This window comes from Aulonocara sp. 'chitande type north' Nkhata Bay, linkage group LG15 (genome assembly GCF_057382095.1).
Source record: "Aulonocara sp. 'chitande type north' Nkhata Bay isolate Kocher_YH1m ecotype deep benthic linkage group LG15, A_spYH_male_GT1.1, whole genome shotgun sequence".
Taxonomy (NCBI): Eukaryota; Metazoa; Chordata; class Actinopteri; order Cichliformes; family Cichlidae; genus Aulonocara; species Aulonocara sp. 'chitande type north' Nkhata Bay.
The window spans coordinates 32,031,168-32,055,918 of record NC_141358.1 but is presented as its reverse complement, the minus strand read 5'-3'; the positions used below and the strand labels follow the sequence as shown (position 1 = coordinate 32,055,918).

Genomic DNA, 24,751 nt, shown 5'->3' with positions numbered 1-24,751 from the left:
CTTACCAGATGGAGATGAGATTGGAATTGACGATCCTGTGGACAATGGAACGGGAACCGTATTGGATGAATCACCTGAGGATTTGGTTAAAGAACCAGGAAACCAGCCTGTTAACTCACCTGATGAGATGGACAGTTGTGATCCCATTACAACTCAACCAGTAAGACAGTCAACAAGAATCAGACATCCACCTAAAAGACTTGATTATCCTGATTTAGGAAACCCTCTAGTTACTGTTGTGAAATCACTTTTCCAGGGTTTGAGCATAGCCTTTTCTGAGTCCCTAAACAGTACAGAGGGACAGTACTGGCTACACATGCAACGAGACGTGCATGACATTTAGCTGGGGAGAGTGTAACCCAGTAGAGAAAACTACCTTTTGTTATTTTTTTCTTGTTTTCGTTTTGATTGTATAAATGTATTTTCATTATTTTATTTTGAAAAGAAACATTTATTTTGAAAAAAGGAAGTGTGATCCTCTAGCAAACTTTATTTTCTGTTGCTGGATCACAAGGGATAAATGCCTTTTTCATTGGTTGAAGGTGGTTTTAGCCCCGTCTTCCGAAACACCAGACCATCATTTCACATGAGCTAGATCTTTTCGCACGTGGAAATAGATGAGACAGGTCACGGATAGCTCGTGCGGAATTTTCTAACATTTTGGTGAGTTTAGCCCATGGGTTTGAAAAGTTAATAATGTGTTAGTCTGTTGCTAAAAGTTGTTTCTTCTGTTCATACCGATTCGCGAGTGGTAATTTGCTGTTTAAAAACGGTTGAAATGCTGTTGTGGTAGGATTTGTTTAGCATACTCGAAGGATGATTGGAAAAATGTATTATCTTGCTGGTTATACCTATTAATCATAATTTCATGGTTAAAAAGAGAACAAGAAATTCATTTGTTGTTTACATGGTTAAAATAATTTCATGTATAACGAGAGATATATTCAAAGCATGCATGTAATGTATTACTGTGGTAATGTGAAAGAAATGTGAAAAGAGATAAAGAACTAAAGCTATAGCTGTGATACAAGAGAAGAAACGGAGCTGGCTGTGTACAATAATGTTAATATTGTTGTGCAGGCTAGGTTTTTTTCCCTTGTCCGTGTGGAAGGAACTAAGATTTTGGATTCCAATGGATTCTCTCCGGATGGAGATGGCGAGCCTGAGCCCAGACTGAACTTTGCAGAGGAACTTACTCTTCTTCCTCGACGGAGACTCCCAAGTGGTAACACACAAACCACAAACGAAAGAGAACAAGAACTAGACTAAGAATTTTTGACTTGACAAATGACCAAAGACAAAAAGACAATTGAATATTGAGCTCAAACGACTATTTTTGGGGTTATTTTTGTTTTGCCGGCTTCTTCTTATTATTGTTATGGTTATTATCACTACTACTGTCAATGTGGAATTTGTGTCTTGTTTATTTCATTTTTGTGCAAAATAATAACTGTTGCTGCTCAAATTCCTGTCTCCAGCCATTTCATTCTGCATTCGCCTCGCTTTCTATTGTAGCCCTGCCGAACCTAGCAACTGGTCCGTAGTTTGGCTGTCCTAAACTATTTAAAATGAGTCAGTGGTTACACTTTACTTCACTTCAGTTGCCCTCAGTTCAGCCCCCTGTTCAGCAGCCACTCACCCTGTGCCCGGGCATTTTGACTAGAGACCGGCCCACCAGGATAAAGATTGAAAATGTGACGTCATTCAGGGGTAAAACCGCAAAGGATTCTGGGAACTTGTGGCAAGAGGTACTAGCGCACGCAGGCTTTCAATTGAACTCAGTTACACAGCGATAAAAAGAAACACAAAAAATGGCAAGAAGCTGTTGTATTATTAACTGCAATAGCCGGTCGCATGACAGCCACGGGAAGCCGATCATTTTTTTTTAAAATCGGATTACGTCCTTGAAGAGAAATGTTTTAAGCCATGTTTCCGAAGTAAGAGCCGACGGATGGTCTGGATATACCAAATATAACGTCCCAGAACACTCCAGCTCACATGTTAGTCTGCTCCAAGCATTCCCACAAAGGTCAGAGTTTTTTAGTCGTTAATACGTCATTTTTCTTAACATAATTGGTGATATAGGTTACAAGCAAGTCTGGCGCTGAACAGAAATTGTCGCGCTATGCTCCTTTATTTATTGTGCATAAATAGTGAATTGTCCTGACACAATATTGCGTTTCGCTTCTGTTATTACCATGGTACATTGACAAAAACATATACTTTTATTCACAGGATAAAACAGTTGTTTTGTATCACTAATTGTCCAGTGCGATTACAGCATACAATATTATTGTCACTGCTACATTTCTGTAATTCTACCAGAAATTATTTCCACTACTAATTAATTACCGTTGAGCTCAAAGGTTATATTAATAAACGGTTAACGAATGTGTATTTATGACGACGATTTGTGAGACTGGTAAACTTACCTTTGTTCGTACGATGGTCTTTCGTTCTACACGGTGCGTTTCAAGGTCCTGTACACATCCGTCGGTAAACTGTAAAGAAAAAACAAGAAGGTATTGGAACCGGAGAATGAACGTTTTGCGGTGCTGCAAATGTTTGCATTTGATGCGGTACTTGGATTGTTTTGCCACGAGTTCCCGGCATGCAATGCGCGAAAATCACGTGATTGCTAAACAAGGGGGCGGGTGCATTCGGCCTCCTCGGCTGTAATTGGTCCAGCCCAGAGTCGCTCATGACCAATTGGCCAATCCAACACCTTTCATTATATATACCCTTCCTAAAAAAAAAAAATCCATCGGCCCATAAAAACAAAAAATCGCCAGCGGCCCACCGGGCAAATGCTCGCTATGCCCGATGGCCAGTCCAGCTATGCTGTGCCCTATTTCACCTGCTCCTCCAGTACAACAAGCTAAATCAATTCTATCCAAAGGGAATTGTTTTTCATCCATCCATTGTAAGCACAGAGACAATCCAATAAATAATGTAATCGTTCCTCAAAAGCTGGCCCGTTTAGAGACCGTAACTCTCTCCAGGGCCTCCCCAGAGTCGCCTGGAGGCTAAGAAGTCAGCCGGGAACTGCACCCTACACCCATGATCTCATTACCCGACCCGAACCTATGTGCTCCTCAACTCCAGTCAGCATCAACCCTGCCAGAGGTCTGCGCACCTGCTGGTTCTGTTTTGTCCCTGCCAGAGGTGTTCGCGCTTGCTGGTTCCGTTCTGTGTCTACCAGAGGCCACCGTGCCTGCTGGTTCTGCCCTGTGTGTTCCAGGGGCCCCTGTGCCCACTGGTTCTGTGACTGCCCCTGCTGGAGGGTCCGAGGAGCCCGTCCAGCCATTACCATCGCCTGCAGCGCCACCGCCTGCGCTTCTACGCCATCGCCTGCAGTGCCACCACCTGCGGCTTCCACGCTGTTGCCTACAGTGTCTTCATCTTCATCTGGTACAGCCTCCGTGTCTTCATCCGCGCCTGCAGCAGCAGCAGCCTCTTCCGCCTCGCCTGGCCCAGCCAGCAGCCTCTGCCTCTTCCGCCTCGCCTGGCCCAGCCAGCAGCCTCTGCCTCTTCTGCCTCGCCTGGCCCAGCCCGCGGCCTCACCATCGTCGGTCATCTGCCAGGCCGCTTGTTGGGCATCGTCACCACTGTGGACGACCTGCTGAACGCCGCCGCTGCCTTCTGCGTGGCCGGCCTCCGGATCTGCTCTGTCGCCGCCACTGCCTTCCGTGCGATCGGCCTCCGGAGATAAACTGTTCTGGACTGCTGTGCCGCCGTCCTCCGGGTCGGCCTCCCGAATTGTTTTGGATCTGCTCTCTGTGCTTCGGGTTTTGTTTTTTTTTTTGGTTGTTTTTGGACTCGGTCCCTCCTTCCTGGACCAGCACTGCCAGACCTGGTCGGGTTGTTTTCTGTTTTTTGAACGTTTTTTGTGTTTCTGTTGGGCTGTCATGGGGGTACCGTCATGGTCCTGAGTCTGCCGACTCAGTTTTTTGTGTTTCTTTATGCTTTTGTTTATTCTGAGTATGTATTCTGTTATGATTTGCCATTTGTTAGGTTTCTGTTCTGTGCCTGCCCTGGTCCCACTTCTGTGTCCTGTCTGTCCATGGTGTCATACTGTCTGTTTGTGAATCTGTCTGTTTAGTTCAGTGTCTTGTCTGGGTCTCTGTGTCTGAGTTTCCTGTTTTATTCTGAAGGTCCCCGTCTCATGTGAGTGTGTTCAGTTTACGTTTCCCCTGTCCCGTCAGCTCTGATTTCTCCCAGGTGTGGGATTTCTCCCACACCTGTGCCCTCCTGTTTCTCATCCCCTGATTACTGCTGTGTGTATTTAAGCCCTGTGTGTTCTGTTGCCGGTTTGTCTGTGTTCCACGGTGTCCTGTTCCTTGTCTGCGTCTCTCTGTCTCTCACCCCATTTGGTATCATCTCAGGTTTGTTATTTAGTTTTCCCAGTTTAGGTTTCTTTAGTTATATGTCATCTCTCATTGCCCGTTTTGCCACTACGCCACTTTGTAAATAAACATCACTAGCATTATCATCCACCGCCTGCATTTTGGGTCCTTTCTCCCTCCAACACCACACTGCTCGCCTCGGCAGACGTGACAACTTCAACCTTTACTGGATTTTTGTTTTTACACTAGTATCTCTACATCTCTACTTCTACTTAAGTACAGAATGTGTGTACTTTTGTGGTACACAGCCCATTAATAGAGATTAATCATATTCATGATTGAAGTATCTATTAATGGTAGGACTTCTTTGGGCAGTCTTGGAATGAGGTATTGAATAAGATGGATGGATCAATAGGATAGAAAGTCTCTAAATATCAATCATACTGAAAGTAACTGTACATAATTATATATCTGTGAGATTGTTATGAGTAATTATTTTTTTAATTGTAATGTTATTTTATTTATAAAGAAATTCATGGAGTCATTACTAGTTAACGTTGAAGGAATATTCGACTCAGCAGAGCTTTGATTCTTTGTCAGCCTAGCTGTAGTGCTGAAGAGAAACCCTGGGTTGTTATTTTCCCCAATAATTGAGAAATAATAACATTTCCTAGCTTTTTAATCAATTATTACATAATTTACTAACAGGACATAAGACTTTTTTGTGGGTTTTTTTATGTTTAAATCACATTTTGCTGACATAGTCTGTATGGGAATAACAAGCAGGGCTTTGGGTAAACTTTAAGACGTTCCATAAATTAATATGAATGCACACTTACATTTATTTATACATTTAGAAATCTTACACACACATTCGGAATACACATTTGCACATTCTTGTACTCTTTTACAAATCTATGTAGAGATTACCAAACCAGATTAAACAAACACGGATCTGAAGATGCACACATAAATTTCAATATGCACACAGGAAACTCCAAACAGATTAAAAAAACCAAAGTGCAGCTTGGGATACACACACTAATGGTTTTGCTACAATAATAGCCTCATATATTTGCCCTTGCCTCTCTGGAAGGACTGGGCCTGGGTCTGTCTGAAGGATTTCCCTCCTACTCGCTCAGTTTTTTTTAGCTTCTTGTTCCATGAGAAAAGTTCTCGTTTCCTGTTTTTTCGAGTGTTTATATAATTTGTTGCCAAAGTAGAGAATTTTCTTCCAAGACACCTTGCTGTTTGTGAGGTTTTTAATTTACAGCCATATAATACCTCCACATGATGTCCCTCTTTACAGCAACCTACATGCATCTGCTCAGTGCAGCTGAGTTCATAACTGCACAACAACAAAGCCCAGCAGAACAGAAGTGAGGGGGCAGAGAAAAGTGTGGTTGGATGAGATGAGCAGCATTTGCACAGATATATCTACTTTCTGATGAAATTCCAAAGTGTGTGTAAGTTAACAGATTTATCAGTATTACAGCTCTATCACTAAGACACAAGAATCTGATGACACTATAATCTACTCCACTCTATCAGATTTTGTCTTTTAAATTAATGTTTAAAAGACAGTTTTAGTCTTTATTCTTTCAGCTGTGGCCTCGGTGGGGTTTAAGGGTCTGAGAACAACTAAAGAATAAATCTAAATACAAAATTCAAAAGTAGGGTTAGTCCACGTGCAAATTTGACATACAGAGCAAATAGGTGCCCTACTTTCATGTGCTATATTAATGCTTACTGAAAAATAAAATAGCTGTAAAACTGTTAAAAACAGCCACCAGGAAAATAATTAAAGACTAAATTTGTGTCTAAGAATCCTTATTTGTTGCAAATGCATATCATAGAAATACAAATACTCTATATCAAAAAAGGCATTGCTTTCCAGAGAACTGATTGTTCAGTATGTGTTGATTTCACACCTGTTCATCACTAATCTGGAATCTGACCTGAGCAGGTTATATTGACTGTGCAAGTTACCACGGCAACATACTCCAGTGAGAAGTAAACCATGTTTGTAGTACAGAAAACCCACGGTTGACCCTGAAGTTATCCAGATAAGAAATAAATCCTCCCTCATAGTACAGGCCTCTGATGAGGCAGGATGTGTGTGTTTTCATGTGTTTATTATTAATCACATGATCTCATTTCTGTGGTGCACAGATTGTATAACGTATGCAGCAGCTGCTGTGATCCATCTGATGAAAGTTGTAGAAACCAAAGTCTTGAAAATATACATATCCCAAGTGCTCCTGTGTGTGTGTGTGATTTTTCACTTTGGCTTCTAATGGTCACAGAAAAAGGAAAACACACACACCAACAACACTTCCTGAACTTAACACCTAATACCTATTAGAGAGGTTTCTAAACATCTGGATACTTCTATAATTCAAATTAATCTCTTTTCAAGAAAAAAAACCACAAATTGATTTACAATAAAAATCAAATAAACACAAGTAAGACAACAGGAAACACAAAATGCTGCCCAAACATGTATCAAAGCTCATGAATTTTAAGCTGTTTTTTTAAAGTGTTAATAGAGAGTGGTTATCTGTTCCAGCATTTTGGACTGAAGGTTTGGAATGCAGAATTCCCCTTTGTTACGCCCCAGTCTAGGGGTACAGGAACGCAACATAAGTTTGAAAAGACTGCCCCGCCCTGGTCCCCAAAACCATACACAGAGGGAAAACCAATTTCTTAATGAATTGTGATTTATTCTCTACACTGCAAAAATGAAGCTCCAGGGTGAACAAAGGCCAAAATAACAAACAAAACAAGCTAAGTCAGGAGGAGGTGCTATCTAGAACCCTATGTGAAATCAAACATCAAACAAAAGACAAGCGCTACACCTAACTGAAATAAACAGGAGAAAACAGTGCAAGGAAAAACAATACGGCAGCTCACCCCTTCTGTTGCAGTGCTATTTACAATGAAAACTAATGTACACACTATATACAAAACTCAGAAAGGCCGCAAAAATCACAGGCACAAAAGTCTCAGGTTTTGGAGGCCAGGGTCAGGTCTGCTGCTGCTGTCAGTGGCTGCCCCAGGACAACTGCTGGTGAGGGATTTGAAGAAGATCACATGGCCAGGGGACCAATCAGCAGCCGTCAGCTCATCCACTCCGGGACCTGCAAAGACTTAAAGGCACAGACAACAACAGCCACCAAAACAGATTATGGACAGGGCCATAACACCCTTTGCTTTCAGATCAGTTCATGGCATCACAAGAAAACTTCCATCTGCGGACCTAAGAATCAAGTTTTGAGAATAGGGGTGGAATATGTAATATAAGTCACCTTATCGCCTAAGGCCATAAAAGTAAAAACCAAGCTTTTAAACCGAAATCTAAGGCCATAGAATTAATGTGAGCATCAAGTCCAAAGAATGACCAAAATTTAGCCTAAGATTCCACACCTTAGTTTTTACAGTGGATAAGAAAGAAACTCGGGAAATATGTTCTAGTTGTAGAAGGCAGAAAGATTATTTCCAACCTAATGGTGGTTATAATAAGTTACAGAAGTTTGCTAAGAAACTTCAGGCTCACCCCAGTGGTCTAGAAAATAGATTAATCTCACCAGTCTTCATGATATGTATCTGAAAGGAGTTAAAAGTAGTATTCACTAGCTGAAAGTACCAGCTGGAAGTACAGCCAGCTCATCTCCACATCTAAAGGTCATGGTGAGATCAGAAAGGCACTGTCTACGTACGGGGCAAAGTTTAATAAAGGGAAAGCATTCCATAATTAGCTGCCATGTTTCAGTTAAAAACAAAATCCAGATTTTTCCTGAAGAACACGACATAAAAAACAAATGAGTAGAATAGAGTTGTATTAATCAGCAAGTATTCCAGTTAATAAAGGAGGAGTGTAAGGGAGCAGTCCCCGAGACTCCTCAGGCAATGGGGTGATAATATCATTCGTATTCGTTTCTAAGGAAAGCCTTTCTTATTTGACTGCATGGAAAAATGACCTCCAAATTGAGCTTCCTGTAGAAGATTGGAGATAGACCTGTCTCGTGGCTCAAACCCAAACCATTGACACAAGGTTCAGGATTTTAAAGTACAAATGGCTGTTTTAATCCCAGTATTCGCAATGACTGTATTAAGTGTAGTAAATAGAAGGAAACCTTATTTCATTGTATGTGGGACTATAAAGTATTGCAACCCTTATGGAAAGGAATTCTTGACTTAATTTCCAGGTTAATAGAACATGTTATCCCAGTTGACGCAAAATTGTGCATTTTCCACATTCTCTCTGGACAGTTCCAACTACATGGAAAGGAATGAAAGCCAAATTTCTTTAAGATGGAAGGACATACATGGACCCACCCCTAATTAATGGATCAAAGAAATGACAGGCTTGCAATGAGAAAGTTGACGTTCTTAGCTAAAGAAAAGACTTCTACCGGATCTGGACACACTTTTTACAATTTATAACGGGATTGTTTGTACAGAGAACTATGGTGTAACTGATATACATATGTGCTGAGAATACGATGCTGTTGGGTGGGTTGGGGTTTTCGGGGTGGGAGGGGTGACTCTATACATGTTGATGTATTACAACTTAAAAATCTAATACAACCTTCTGTAGGAGGTAGTTCTGGACTATGCGAGAGGTCCCGATAGGGCCAGTGCACACAACCCGTGATTTCTGGGAGATTCTCCAGGATCTGTAAAAATGTCACAAATATCTTTAAACATTTATACGCACAGGAAGCTCTATGTGGGCGTAAGCTCTTTGAAAGTGAAAAATATCATTCTGTTGACTTTAAATATAAAAATGTCTGTTAAACGATCACGGGGTTTTTTTTGTTGCTGTTGTTGTTGTTATTTTGAAGTATAGCTTTTATAAAATGCTTTTATAAGTCTTTGTATGTTCTAATCTATTTGTATTTGTGTGTGAATTGGAAAAAATTTGTCTGTATAATTAGACACAAATTATTGTACACATTTCTAAATCTTAGTTTGAATCATATCGACTGTTTTCTCTCAACATAAAGCAGACGCTCTGCTTGTTCTTGCTCTACGTGACTTGTGGGCGAAAAGTCGGAGGAGAAGCTTTGTCCCTTCTGGCTCGCTGTAGCGGGTTATTGTATGTTGACGTGTGTCTGAGCTGTTCCGTTAGCTAACAAACAGCTAGCAGACACTGAACACTGAAAGTAGCTGTTTTACAGGCTGGTTTTGCGAACTCAAAAACTCACAGTAATGGCGGATGACTGGGAAGAGATTCGCCGGCTTGCCGCAGACTTCCAGAGAGCGCAGTTTGCTGACACAGTGCAAAGGTAAACGCAACTAAACGGGTGATAGCATCAAAGCTAATCACAGCTGTCATTAAAGTTGATTTAAAAGTAACGCTATTAGATGAAGATTGTGGCTTCTCTTGTAACAACTGTTGTGACTAAAACAAACACAATAATAAATGTATACTACACTGTCCTTTACGGCACTTGTGTAAACTTTTCCGCAGGCTGTCGGAAAGAAATTGCATTGAAATAATTGCAAAACTAGTCCAAGACAAGAAGCTGGATGTGGTGCACACACTGGATGGTAAAGAGTATGTCACCCCAGCTCAGATCAGCAGGGAGATCCGAGATGAACTCTACGTGCACGGAGGTGTGATACAGAAGTTTAAGAAATGAGATGCAGCATTGTCACATTGTCCCTGTGACATTTTCAGAATTGTAGATTGTGACAGAAACTAAGTGCTTTCATTCTGTATTACAGGGAGAATCAACATTGTGGACCTCCAGCAGGTGTGTGTTAACACTGTGTTTCGTCCTGCGTCCTCTAGATGAGATATACAGTTTGTTCATTCAAATTTGGGTCAGATGTTTTATGAATGTTTTCATGATGTTGTTCCTTTCAGATTATCAATGTGGACTGGGTCCATGTTGAAAACAGAGCAAATGAAATTGCAAAGTCTGATAAAGGGGTTCAGCTTGTACTGGGACAGCTGATTGATGAGTGAGTATTAGGTCTATACTGTATAAAAATGGCTACCATAAAGTCACACTATGGACAGCACTATAATGGGTTTTGTGAGCCAAGTTGCATATTTGCATGAAAGAGCAAAATACTAAGTTATCAGCCAACACTTTAGACTCTATGGGCTCATTTCACACATGCCCAGTGTTTCTCGATATATGCTACAAGATATTTAGGTCTATAGGATCCAGAGAAAAAGCTATAACACTTAAGTTAGCTAATTATAATAGTTAAGCTCCATCTCATTAGCCTATTGCACTTGTTAACTCTTTTTACAAAACTGAAGCTTTTGAGGTAAAATTAATGATAATTCTAAAGGCCAACAGTGCAGCTACAGACATAAACGATGCAAACTTTATTTTGATAAAATTTAGACTTTTGTCATTTCAGTGTAGGATGATCTTGATTTAGAGAGCTTTAGTGAGCTTTAGAGAGCCAGTTTTTCTATAACAAATTAATGTTCATAATTTGACTGTGGGTTTAACTTAGGCTGTTGCTGAAGGTTCAAAACACATCAGCAGGGTATGGCACGGAAAACAAACGTATAATTAATATTGACACAATCTGTGTCACTCGTCTATTATGTTGATCGTTTTCGTGATTGCCCAGATGGTGCTTCGCTGTGAATTGTGGGATGGCATTATGTCCTTTCCTTTCATAAAGAATGCTCCAGTTTGTCTTCTGCTGAAGGAGGCAATAAAGGAAGCTTTAACTGTTATTGGGCTGTCTGCAAATAAGTTGATGCTGACCTGTGTTTACTTGTGCACATCAGTTTTGTGCTAGCTAAAGGTTCACAATTAATTTGATTAAGAACCAAAAGACTTTAAAACAGTTCAGTTATTTTTATAATTCGGATTCATTTGTATCCCTGTAGGAACATAGGGCCCATAAATAATGAAATATTGCCTGTCACCAAATTTCATTCTTAGTTCATTTCTACATAAAAGCAAATCAATCAGATTTGAAGGGAAACTCCTTATATGACTTCAAAGAGGGTAAAATTTTTATCTTGTTAAATTTTATATTCTATTCAAAGTCTTATTCAATAAATTAAATATTTTTTTTCACATTAAAGGTTTAGTTAAGTCTCATTTCTGCACAGAAGTATTTACAAAAGTATAGTATATAAGGGTCAAGTCTGAACAGGTTAAATGAGAGTGAGGTGTTGTGATTATACTGCTCATGTTTTGTCATCTGCAGCACATACCTGGACCATTTGGCCGAGGAGGTGAATGACAAACTGCAGGAGGCTGGTATGATCAGTATTGCAGAGCTGTGTAAAAGCTATGACCTCCCAGGAGATTTCTTAACTGAGGTGAGCCAGTTTTTACGTGCCTTTTAATCCAATAAGAAATCTGGTCATTAAATTAAGCAATGTGTTGTGCCGTCTGTGTTTTTAAATGGTTTAGTCTTCTTTGTGGTCTCAGCTTGTTTTGACACGTTGTTTCTTTGTTAGTAAAAAAAAAACCCGTGGGTTTCTGATCCATATTTTAGGAGTTGTCGAAGCGTCTTGGGAAGATTATCCAAGGAGAAATGGACCAGTACAACAGAGGTGTCATATTTACCCCGGCTTTTGTTGCTCGCCACAAAGCTAGAATACAAGGGCTCTTCAGTGCAGTCACAAGGTAAATATTGCAAAAAGGCTAAATATTTATTATGGCTTGTTTTTTGTTTTTCTTCTGCAGATGTACAGATTTTGATATGTCCATACCTGTCTCAACATTTCTTGTGTGTACCGAAAAGCAAGTCAGTTAAAAAATGTAACTAAATGAAACAAGGTTATTAAAGAAACTATAGAAACAGTTCTTTGATGCTAAGCAAGGTTAAGCTGTTTGTGTGGGATAGCTCAAGATGCTATGAAGGATTTCTGTCTGCAGGACATTATTTTGAGCTGTGTTTGTGTTGCAGCATCCCAGCAGGTTGACAGATGGTAGCTAAAATGTTTTGCATGTTCTGTCATATTGAGTTTTTTTACATTATGGTTCCCCTGTGTATACTTAGTGAAGCTTTGACACCAAAAAATGCAGTGAGTGGGTAGCTGCTTTAAAGATCATTCCAGTGTTGGTGATAGTGAGTGAATTCATAGTAATGTTCAGTTTGTTGTTAAAGTAAGACTTTACATGAATAGTATTAAGAAAATGGTATCTGTTTCTCTTTCACTGCTTGGTTCTTAAACGAAGCCCTTCGGTTAAATTTAAAGATTAATGGGCAATCCAGAGAACAGGGTACCGAGGCAAAATATCCCATGAACATTTGAGAAGTTCATAAAATCAAATATACATACATTTAACCTTGTTAGAGACTCCTCACTGTGCAATAGTGCAAATATTTTATGCACACTATGATTATTTTTCTCATTTAAATTACTGTGTAACCTATTGGTCACAAGCAGCATCTACAACAGTTGTGTTTCTAATGATGATATATAATCAGGCAGATATGAAACCCATAAGGCTGCACCAGTGCAATATAGCTGAGAAATTAAAACGCGTGAAGTTTTCCTAATTTTACTACATTCGCTAATCTAAAGCTAATAAAGACTAAAGGCATGGTGCTGAATGTTGTCAGTGCATCCCCACAGGTTGGGCATCAGATAGAAAAGGGAGAGGAATTCTTGATTGGGTTGGATGAAGTGATAGAGAATGTCCCCATAGACATGTAGGTGAAGGAAACAGAGGTGATGAGGTGTAGGCTACTTGTGTTGCTATGGAGAGAAACGAGGACAGATAACAGCAGATTGTGTGAGAAGGATGAACATGTACTTTAAAAGAGCAAGGAACACAAAGTGAACACCCTGACTCTGTAATACCACATTGGCTTTAACAATCTCCATGACTTTCATGGAACTGTGAAAGCCATCTGTGATTTAGTAAAAACACTTTCACTGTTCAGTGTTTTGTTCTCTGCTACAGGTTTTTAGCATTTTTGGAAGCTAGTGTTTGCCACAGAGAGAGCCATAAAGCTAGCCTATATGGCTGTTTAAGGATATAAGTGCTACCATATAACTATATTCAGTGTAAATTACAAGTACTGTCACCTCAGTACTGGTGCTTTATATTGTAAAGTAAAGACCCTATGTTAATAGAGAGAAAACGCCATCAATTAGACCACCTGCTAAGCACCTGACGACAGTGGGAATGAAAAACTCCCATTTAACAGGAAGAAACCTCCACCAGAATCAGGCTCAGGGAGGGGCAGCTATCTGCTGTGACCGGTTGGAGGTAAGGTGTAGGGAGACGTGATAAAAGACATACATAAGAGAAAGTCAAAGATTAATAATAACTGATCTTCACGTCTAACAGATGTGAAAAAATAAATGTTCTCACATGAGACCCCGCTGTCTTCAACAGCTGCATTCGTTGGCACTTTCTTATAATTCCTGCTGTTTTGCTTTTTCTATAGGCCAACACCTGTCAGCAGTATGATTGGAGCATTTGGATTTCAGGAACACCTTCTGTACTGTAAGGACCAGCTGCTACATCATTTAAGTTAACCTGTTAAGCTCTTTGGTTTCATGTGTGTACTAGTCTTCTTTTTTTTTTTCTTCTTTTTTTTTAAACTTGTATGATATTTATGTTTGTTTTTAATCGTTTTCAACTTTGTCTAATGTTAAACATTAGACAAACAGTCCTCTATTGTCATTGTTTAATACTTTAGAGGGCGTATTATGATATTGTATTTTTTGTGGTTCAGCTGTCTTGGAGGAGTTGGTGAATATCGGGCGCCTGAAAGGAAGCGTGGTTGGGGGGCGGCAGGACAAGGCTGTGTATATCCCTGATATCTACACCAAAACACAAAATGCCTGGGTGGATTCTTTTCTCCAGCAAAATGGATATTTAGGTAGGTGTTGTTAAACTTGATGTCGGTGATCAAAAATACCCTAAGGCTTTTTCTAGTTAGCTAGCTGTCTCATTCAGAATGTTTGAGCTTTTTTATCTTCTGATCCACAAGAAAGAAAAGAAGAAAAAAAAAAGTGGCTGTTTTGCCGTCTAATTTCAAAGTCCTGTCAGCCATACTTGGAGTAGAGGTATACCCACAAGACTACTTTGATCACTCATGAGAAGATGACTAGAAAAATGATTTTTTTTTTTTAAATTCCTAAAACCTCAGATCAACTCCAGTTTCGGTTTCAGTGTTACTGGCATCCATTCACAATAACAATTACCTCGAAGCACATTCTGCGGTAAGGTTTAGACTCTACAATGTTAGAGAGAGAACTCAAAGAATCAGGCAGTCCCTGCGAGCAAACACTTGGTGATGGATTGGCAGGAGTGCCCTTTAACAGGTAGATCATTCAGCAGACCCAGGCTCAGAGAGTAGTAGCCGTCTATGCAGATGGTTGGGGATTGAGGGGAAAGACAGTATTTCCTATGTTTGTTAAAAATGACAAGAGATTCAGTGTAAGACTGAGTTTTTGAGGCTCTTTGACAGCAGGGCTGAAATATTTGAAACTCTTTCAGTTTAAAAATTTTAGGGAGTTGTTGGTTATTTGGTCGTTGCACAGTTATTACCCTAAAAACAGTGAGATGTGTTTTGTGTTTGTTTTTAAATTTTCTTTATTACTGTTGTTAGTTTCTCCTACTTCCTACTTTGGGGACTTGAGATAAGCAGTTATACTGAGCTGTGACTGTCTCAAAAATATTTTTCTTTTATCTTGGGCACAGAAGTTATTATCTTGTGTGTACTAGATGAAAAATGACAATGATTAAAAACTCAATTTTTCCTCTGAGGCAAGAGCCATTGTAGAGGCAGGTGATCAATGTGTTTGTCGGTTCTGTCATTTTGTAAGCAAGGTTACATTTCTAAAAACAAGGAGGAAAAAAAACAATGAATTTCAAAGAACTCAGTGCCTCAGTGGACCATGGGTAAAGGAAGACGCAGTCGTGTTTTGGTGCAGATCCGCATCATGCAAAACTGTGAAATAGGACACTGAGGTTCCCATTTGTGCCCTCAGTAATCATGAAAAGGTAGTAACATTTGCTTTTCAGCGACACCTGGCACTTTGCAGCAGTGGCATGCAAGAACTGTTACAGAAAGGCAAGCAGAGCTGCTACCCACACATGGCAAAGGGGGTTAACTAAGAATAAACAGTGGTGGACATGTAGAGGGTTGGTGTGGTAACTGCTAAAGGGAACAGTAAAAAATTACTTTCCCAAGTCAGAGTGTTACAGATATGGGACTGTGGTATCGATTAACATTCCTGCTGCATTCATGTTTATGTTGCATTTTACTATATTTTTGGGGTTCAGCTGATTTCAGTTACTTTACATCAGTCACATGCTGTGAGTTTTGTAGAAACCTAAGCAGAAGAGATGACATCAACCATAGAAAAATCATCTTTATGAACATTTCATAATTTCAAAATAAATTTCGAGGGATAAACCTCTTAAATTTATCCAAGTAGAAGTATATGTAAAAAAACGATTTTCAATTGTTTTGTAGTTTATTGCACTTTTTTGCAATTAATGTAGTTACTATGGACTTAATGCACACATATTATTAAAATATGGGCTATAACAGTTGTATAGCAACTTGAAATGCTCGCACAAATGGCACTACAACATATAAAAAAAATAATATAAGCTCTGGCGGACTTGGTTCTATAGTAGGTCGTAAGGGTTAAATAAATATCGTCAAATAATCGAGATCTCAATTTCAGTGAAAATAATCGTGATTCTCATTTTTGCCATAATCGAGCAGCCCTACGCTCAGGGTTATTAAATAAACTGCTATACTATATGAACTGATGACATCGTTATCCCACAGAGTTTGATGCATTGGTTAGACTGGGGATTCCCGACCCATCCAGCTACATAAAGAAGCGCTTCAAGTCTAATAAGCTGCTGTTCCTCAGAGCGGCCTGTGTGGGCCAAGCTCTGGTCGACCAGGTGGAGGCCTCTGTGGAGGAAGCTGTCAATTCCGCCACTTGGACTGACCTCCAGGTCAGCTCTTTAACCTTTAAATTGATGATATTAGAGGAGTTGCATCGTTTTTGTTTGTTTGTTTTGTTTTTAGATTTCTGTTTCTTATCCTCTTCTGTCTGGGCTGCTTTAGCCAGTTCTGCCCAGCTGCCTGTCGACTGAGGACATTGGGATACTGATTAACCAAGCTATGAGAAACACTAACATCCAATCGTCTGCCAGAATCTTGGGGGGCACCGTGGTTGTCAGTGAGAAGTTCATCAGCAACTGCCTCTCTTTATTTGATGAGGCCATGCAGCAGAAAGCTCAGAAGGTAGAGATTCCTTTGACACCCGGTTTTACATGTATATGTATATGCTCTGTCCAAAGGGTGGAACTAGATTTTGTGTGCTTTTCAGGAAGTTAAGAGCAATCCAGTGTTTTTGATAACTGAAGAGGATCTGAAGCAAGCATCTATCCTGACTGAGAGCACCGCACCTTCTAAGAAGGAGAAGAGAGAAGCGGAGCGCAGGAAGAAGGCAGCAGGTTTGTGAAACCTATCTCACAAACTCCCACTGTTTTTGTTTTATTATTTTTATTCATATAGTTTTTAGTCCCTTTGGCATTTTGTGAGGGAGACTGACAATGGTGAGAAATCCCAGGATTTTATTTTGGTTCTTAGTGTCCAACATGTGTCCTCAAAGCTCTCTAAGGTAATGATGTATGAGTGAGTCTAATGAGTGATGTCTTACATGAAATCATTTTTTCTGTTTTAATTTGCAGAAAAATGTTTCAGTTTCTGTTTGCAAAAAGCTGAAAGTGGGTAAAAGAAATTGAATGAGAGGAATATCTGTTCATTTCTTTTGATCAAGTAAAGACTTTTTTCACTTTGCCTTTGCAACAATTAGAATGGCTCAAAGCTCAGAGATGTGGGTTTTAGGCCATTTTTATGGTTGCCGTGTCACCTATTGTTTAGGACAATACTGTCAGTGGCTTCTTGTGTAATGACGGTGCAGCAAAGAGTAAAGCGACTCCTTTATTTATGTAAAGCAGTCAGAGCTGCTTCCAGAAACCAGAACGATGAGACGAGAGGGATTCAATAAGGTGCCCGTAGTAATAAATCTACAAGAAAACTCACCAATATTTCTTTTTCTTTTTTCTTTTTTTTACAAACTTGGACTTAAACAATCATCAAATATCATCAGATTATTTTTTGGAGTGGACCCAGAACTGATTGAGATGCTTTGCCATGACCTTAAACGGCTGCTCATGCTCAAAACCCCTTCAGTGGAACTGAATTGAAATAATTCTGCAAAGAAGAGTGGGCCAAATTTCCTCCACAGCGATGCGAGAGACTCATTGCCAGTTATTACAAACACTCGATTGCAGATCTTGCTGCCAAGGATGGTACAACCAGTTATTAGTCTAAGGCAGCAGTTTTTCACACAGGGACAAGCAGGTGTGGATAGCTTCTTAATGAATGACGTCATCAGTAAAAACCTGTAGTTTCCGTTTACGCAGGTTTTGTCTAATGTTAATCTTTGTTTGTTCATCTGAAATTCTGAAATCTAAAATGTGACGTATATGTTTTTTGTTTTGTTTTTTTTACTTGAAAGATTTGCCTCACAGTTAACCGTCATTCTTATAGAGATTCTCCTGATGTTTGCTTTTGTATTGCAGTTGTCTCGCTTAGAACATCCTCACCAATAAAACATGTCCCAGTGAAATGGGGGTGTGGCAGATTGCAGATTGTAGGTAGCGAGCAGGATCATTTCTGCATGCATATTAATGAATGAGGCCCAATGTGTGTGTTTTGTTGTCCAACACAGCTTTATGCAAATGTTGCTTGTGCTATTTTTATACCAGCTCTGTAACGTTTGGAGTAGACGGCATCGCCACCTGCCAACATCTACCCTACAATGACCCGTAGGACAAAGACAGGAAAAATAATAGACTGGTTATCTTAAAGTGATACTAGAGCAGTGAAAATAAAGACATCTGCAATGTGGCAAGTCAGTGTTTGCTGACTTTAAGAAGTTGAGTTTTCTCAGACTGACTGGGATCTGTTAACTGTTTGTCTTCCAGAGGGCAGTGGCAGTGTGAAAGCAGGTGGAGGAGGCAATGCCAGAGAGATCCGGATTCGTAAAACCAAGAAGAAAGGGCGGAAAGATGAAGACAGCGATGAGGAAACTGGACCTTCTCAACAAAGTATGTCAGCCGTCACAAAGACATTTTATGTTCTCAGGGAAATATGGTCTCCATCTGCACATTAAGCCTGCTCACTGAGGCTTTTTACTGTAATAAGAGCTTAATGGCTGCTTTACGAGGAATCTCCTGGGTCATTAAGCTTCTTTTTTTTTTTTTTTTTCTACATGGAAGACAAAGGTAACTGTAGGATTCCAGGGAGACTAATTAGCTTGTGTTTTACCTTTGCCAAGATCGCAGCAGACAGACTGAAACCCCCTTTATGGCCCAGGAGGCGATCGTAGCCGTTTTAGAGGAACGAGTGAGTGACTGCCCTGAAGAAATCCTGTCTGAGTTGGCAGAGCAGTTAGTCAGGTAACAGACACATCTCTTTCTGAAGTTCCCTTTTCTCAGAGCTGCCAACAATCCCTTCATTCACCTTCTGTTAATATCCCTGCAGGCCTCTGACTAAAGCCTACCAGGAGGTGCTGCGGACAGTGTTCATGTCCTCCACCAGCTCTCCATCAGGGGCCAACAAGAAGAAGAGCATGAAGGATTTGCAGGAAGAGATCACCAACCTGTACAACAATATCCGACTATTTGAAAAAGGCACCAAGTTCTTCTCAGGTAAGTCATGTTCCATGTATTGGAAATCAGAAGCAGGACCATCTTCATCTCTCGCATCCTGACAGGAGACGAGAGAGGAGGCGGGGTTCACAAGGTCCAGATTTTACCCTTACTGTTTGGCAGATCACTGTATTTGTAATAGATCTGTTACACTGGATTAACTGATCATGTCAGGGTTCATGTTCTGATATTTGTTCTTCTGTATGAATCAAATGTTTACCCGTGAAAGACAAGTCATACTCGGGAAAGCTAGCATCCTTTGCTTTATTTTCGTATATATGTCGAGGGAAACGAGCATTAGGCTTCAGAGCGTACCCAATGCTCAGAGACAGTTTTTGTACTCCTGGCTCTGTGATGCCAAAGAAAGTGATGATGTGAAAGTCTCAGGAGCACAGCTCTGACTGTGAGCACAGAAGCTCCACCCACCTGGAGGGCAGTCATTCAGAAGAAGGAGCTCGTTGCTGCATCAACAGCTAAGCTGTCAAAAAGCTTTTAAGAGAAAAATTGTAATGGCTAAGTTACAACACAAACAATATCTTCTAGTTTCTCAAAGTCAGTTTATATAGTGTGTGGCTAAAAGCACCAGCCCTAAACCCACAACAGACCACAGATGGGCTAGTGGATGTTAAAGTTTAGAAGAGAGTGAAGTCAAAAGCGGCACCGAGGCCCAATGTAAGATACATAAGGATTATTTTGAAAAAAATATCTGGCATTGTAGTATTAAACCCTGTAACTAATACCAGATATTACCTCCTCTTTGAACATCACACATATTGGGTTGAATTTCCACTTTTGGATTAAACAGTGACAAATGAGCAAATGTTGTTTTTTAGTAAAGCTCTGATAAAAACCTCATAGTGAGACACAATATTGTGATATTAACAGATGAAAAACAAGAACAAACATCCAAAACTAAGTGGCAGCCACAACATCGGGGTAATTTAATTAGAATGTGAAAACGTGATGACACACTCATCTGTTACTTCAAAATAGAGCCAATACATTTAAGTATGTAAGGGAACTTCAATCCAAAACTGTCCAAATCTCCAGGATTTCTAGAGGAACATAAAAGAAATATAACAGGTTTTGTGTATTGACCTTGCTTTACACCCAGCAAGAGTAGTGAGTTATTTATTGAGAATTGTGCACTTAAATGCAAAGAAAATAGAAGCAGCTGAACAACTGCTAAAGTTGGAGCTCTCCGACATAATTCACTGGAGAGATTAGGCTATAAAACGTGTGTATCATGGTGAAAATGACTGTAAAAATGGTGAGGGCTGAGTAGAATCATCCAAAATTTCAAAGGCTTTACATGCAATATTTGTATGTTTGTTTTTTATGCATGCAGATGATACCCAGGCCCACATCGCTAAGCACATCCTGAAGACCGTGTGCACTGATGTCAGTAACATCCTGGTTAACTTCCTGGCTGCTGACCTGATGATGTCCGTGGAGAATCCCAGCACCATCACCAACGAGGTCTGTGTCTGTCGCTCCTCTCGGCAACCTGAAACTCAAACTGTGTTACGATTATCTGTGGAGCTGAATTCAACGGTTCACACTGAATATGCGATTTGGTACTGCAGGTCAGACTAAAGATTTTAGGCAAACTGTCAGAGGAGACCAAAGGGCCTCTTTTGAAGCTGCACAACTCCCTGAACGGCAAAGTAAGTAGTATGCCTGTCTAAAATAGTGTTGCACTGTGGGTGACTGCAAAATGACAGCTAATACCTTGAAATTTAAAAATCGCTAATCTGGGGAAAGGTTGAGGGATAACATTTTAAGTAAGGTGGATTTGCTTTCTGTGTTTACAGTCCATTGAAGACTTTGTGACTAACTTGGATACCTGTGCTGAGGTTTGTGGATTCATGCTAAAGAAAGGAGACAAGAAAAAAGAGAGGTAGTGGAAGCACATTCGAGCCACAAAACTCTTCACCCTGATCCACTTATGGAGTCTAGAAGTGTGTGAATGCGTGTCTTGCAGACAAGCCCTGTTCCTGCACCGCCAGGCCCTGACTGAGCAGCTGAAGGACACCGAGGATCCCGCTCTGGTCCTCCACCTGACCAGCGTGCTGCTGTTTCAGGCCAGCACGCACTGTATGCTGCACGCCCCGGGCCGCTGTGTGCCTCAGATCATCAGCACACTCACGGGGAGAATATCTGCAGTATGTACAGCTGATTGAACGTGATTTGAATGGGAAGGAAAAGTGTTGCATCACAATCCATCAGTTTTAAAAAATGATAAACTGGATCATCAGATATACCAGTCTGCTCACTCCTTCATCACGTCTGTGTAGGGTAGAGGTCGGCAACCTGCGGCTCTTTAGTCCTTATAGTGCGGCTCCGTGCGGTTTGAGAAAATAAATTAGAAGCATTTAGCTGAAGTGTATTTTATTTATGTTAGTTATTTTTTTTAACTTGTAGTTCTAAATTGGAAGATTATTGTAATATTGAAATATAAAAATAAAATTGTATTCTATTATTTTTTTCATTGCTCAAAATAAGCGTCACACTCGCAGAAGTCGGTGTACCCGCCGAAACGCTGTGCATTTATCGAGACTTTCAACCCCAGGTAGGCCAGTTATGGATCTTCGGATCCACATTATGTCAGCAGCTATTCTCCACCATGAACTATGTTAAAAACAAACACCGCTCGCGCCTCACAGATGACTGCTTACAGTCCTGCGTAAAGATGAAAGTGACTTCATAAAGCCCCGATTTGCAGACGCTGTGCGCAGAGGTTCAGGAGCAGAAGTCCCATTGTAAACATATCACAGCAGACCCGACGATGTTTCCATGAACACGCTTTTCAGCATCTCTTTATTGACCACTTTTCACACACGGTTGCTGTACGTATACAGCCGGCTGTAGCTTTTCAGCTCACAGCCCGACACATACCAACAACAGCATAGATGGCGCAGACGTTAAGGCGGCGAGGCGTGATTGCGGGTGCCGCTCAGGTGCGTCCGCCTCCCCTGCAGCAGTGCTGCAGACCACGCCCCGCCACACACATTAACCTGGTAAAATACATATTTAGGCAGAATTTTGTAAATATCTATTTTTCAGCAGCATAGTGCTTTTTTCCAATTATTTTTTTTAAAAGTCAGGTCAAGGCTTCAAAAGCCCAAAGGCGATATAAGAGTGGTGGCTCACAACAGTTTCTGTTTGCTACATGGATCACTTTAGTTCAGGTTGGTGTCTTTCCTTTTGTTATATTTCTTTAAGAGTTCAAAATGTGTTAATTACATAAATAAAATGTAATTTTCTCTGTAGCACTTCATGGATTTCATAAGCAACACACCTTAGTTGTTCACACAAAGCATCAAGGTAAAAAACAATATATACAGTGTTATCTTCATTTTAGATGTCAAAAAGTATTTGCGGCTCCCAGTGTTTTCTTTTGCGTGGAAACTAGGTCCAAATGGCTCTTTGTGTCTTAAAGGTTGCTGACCCCTGGTGTAGGGGAAACATAGTCCAGTTATATTATGTTACACAGCCATCCCTCCCGGAGTTGATATGATTCTCATTGGATATAGAAACAGGTGCATAATCCATTAACACTGTAAATGTTTAGCTTTACGATGCCCGTCGTGTGATTGTGCTGTCTGAAAGCTTCATCTCAGGATCGCTTGAAGTAGTGTTGAGGCGAAGCAGCTGTCGGTGGTCTCCATCTGCTGCAAGGAGAGTGAAGCAGCTGAAATGTGTGCATTTTGTTGCAGGAACAGCAGCAGCTGCTGTCTACCTACCAGAGCCTGGTGGTGAAGCAGCTGGTGAGCCAGAGCAAGAAGCAGGAGGATGACGAGGAGCAGGACGAGGAGGCGAGGAGCGCACGTGCTCAGGTCCAGACCCTTACACCTCAGGTGAAGGACCTGGTGCTGTCTCAGAGGAAGACGTCTGTTAATGAGGACTGACTGAACAGTTGAATAAAGAGGAAGGAATGTCACAGGGTTAAAGACCTGTGCTGCTTCTAGATCAGCTGGTGGTCCTGTATTTTTCTATGATTTCTCTATGTGGGCATCATTTTAAATTATTGAAGGAAATCACTGTGTATGATGAATTTAACACAATTGTCCTCAGTGAGGTTCTGATTAACTTGCGTATTAAATGCTCTCCTCCTCCTCAAGTGAGTTGCTTCTTCTGTGACCAGCACAAATGCAGAACATTCGGCTTCACACTTTATTACTGACCTTTTTTAACATCAGATAATACAGTGGTGTAAATGAACTAAATGCTTGTACTCGTGTACTGCAAATTCCTGGTTCTCATTCTTCATGCTTCATAAATGTAACATAACTGAGCTTTGAACTGCTTAAATTACATGTGGGCATAACTGGCCAATGAAGACAGTACCACGTCTGCATGATGAGTCTGAGAGTGATGCATTAGGTGTGTTTGTCTCCGTCTTGTGACCATTATGTGAACTTACACTAAAGTGCATGATACTGCGTTTCAACACTTGGGGGCACCAACAGCAAACAGTCGTTTGAGTGATATTGATGCAGTTATAAAAGAAAGGAAGAGCACTGCAGGAACCAAACTGAGTACACTACACACACGGATGTCACAGTCTCCATCCCAGTGGTTTCAAGCTTAACCCCAGGATTTTAAATCTGCTTGCTGGCATTTGCTTCTTATATTCTACTTCATCTCAGAGGTGTTAAGGTCAGAGCTCTCTGCAGGCCAAACACATAAAGCAGTTTCCTGGAGCTCCCTTTGTACTTGAGGTTGAACAAATCTGCTCTTCTTTTTTTTTCAGTGTAAAAAAAATCAGCATATACATGTTTTTTTTTTTCCCTTCATCCCACCTTGAGGTGACAGGTGGTTTGATTTGGCACCATTGAAATAAAACTGAAGTGAAATTTATTAGAACCATTACTAATCCAGGCCATAAAAAAGCTGAACATATGTGTTCACACCACTCCACATCCTTCACCCAATTATCAAAAGAGCTTTCCTTAAATGTTAAGGCTATGTTGACTATAAGACTATAAGGAGTTATTCTCTTTTTGGTCACTATACAACAGAGCATGCTTCATAAATCTGCTTCTAAATCAGAGTCTGTACTGGATAGCATTGTATTACGCCAGGGCTGACTTCTGTCACTAATTTGTGAATTTTTATATCATTATTAGTGTAGCCAGGCAAGAGGTTTCTGATTCAGTGATCTTGTGATCATGCATGCATCTAGGGGTGACTTTTGAGTCACACTGCAGCAGTTTGCACCCAGTTGCAAAGCAGAAGGGATAAAAAAAATAGTGCCTCCAAGTCTAAGATTAAGGTGAGCTCTCCGCTCTCTTCTCTTTCCCCTCACCACCAACTAGTTGTGGTGAACAGCTACACCTCCCTAAGCCTGATTCTGCCTGATTTTCAATCCAGCCAGAGATCCAAATCCCCTTCTGGATTACATCAAGAAAGGCATCTAGTGTCTGCCTGTTGTATATGATGAGCATTTCTTTTTCTTTCAATCTAGTTTATGTAAAAAACGTTCCTCTCTATTTAAAGACAATATGGAGGTTGGGATGATGCTTATCCTCATAAAGGTGGAGCTGTTGACTTTCTCATGTTTGCAACACCACAGAAAAAGTGGAAGCCTGGCATGTGGCTGCACCATCTGTAGTTTGTGGAGGCAGACACATCGTTTTGCCAGAAGAAGAGTTTGCTGAGCAGGACATGGATGTGTGAGCTCATCATACACACAAG

General features: G+C 40.6%; 1 protein-coding gene across 1 annotated transcript; it reads left to right on the top strand.

Moving 5' to 3' along the window:
* Positions 1-9,391: 9,391 nt before the first annotated feature.
* On the top strand, positions 9,392-23,174 carry ufl1 (UFM1-specific ligase 1). The gene is made up of 19 exons (XM_086262914.1): positions 9,392-9,637; positions 9,823-9,968; positions 10,080-10,108; positions 10,222-10,319; positions 11,541-11,655; positions 11,835-11,965; positions 13,743-13,801; positions 14,034-14,180; positions 16,107-16,282; positions 16,395-16,574; positions 16,660-16,786; positions 18,326-18,448; positions 18,679-18,799; positions 18,885-19,051; positions 20,400-20,530; positions 20,638-20,718; positions 20,866-20,951; positions 21,036-21,216; positions 22,771-23,174. Exons 1-19 carry the CDS (start codon positions 9,561-9,563, stop codon positions 22,960-22,962), a joined length of 2,367 nt encoding a protein of 788 aa, XP_086119040.1. The 5' UTR covers positions 9,392-9,560; the 3' UTR covers positions 22,963-23,174.
* The last annotated feature ends 1,577 nt before the right edge of the window (positions 23,175-24,751 follow it).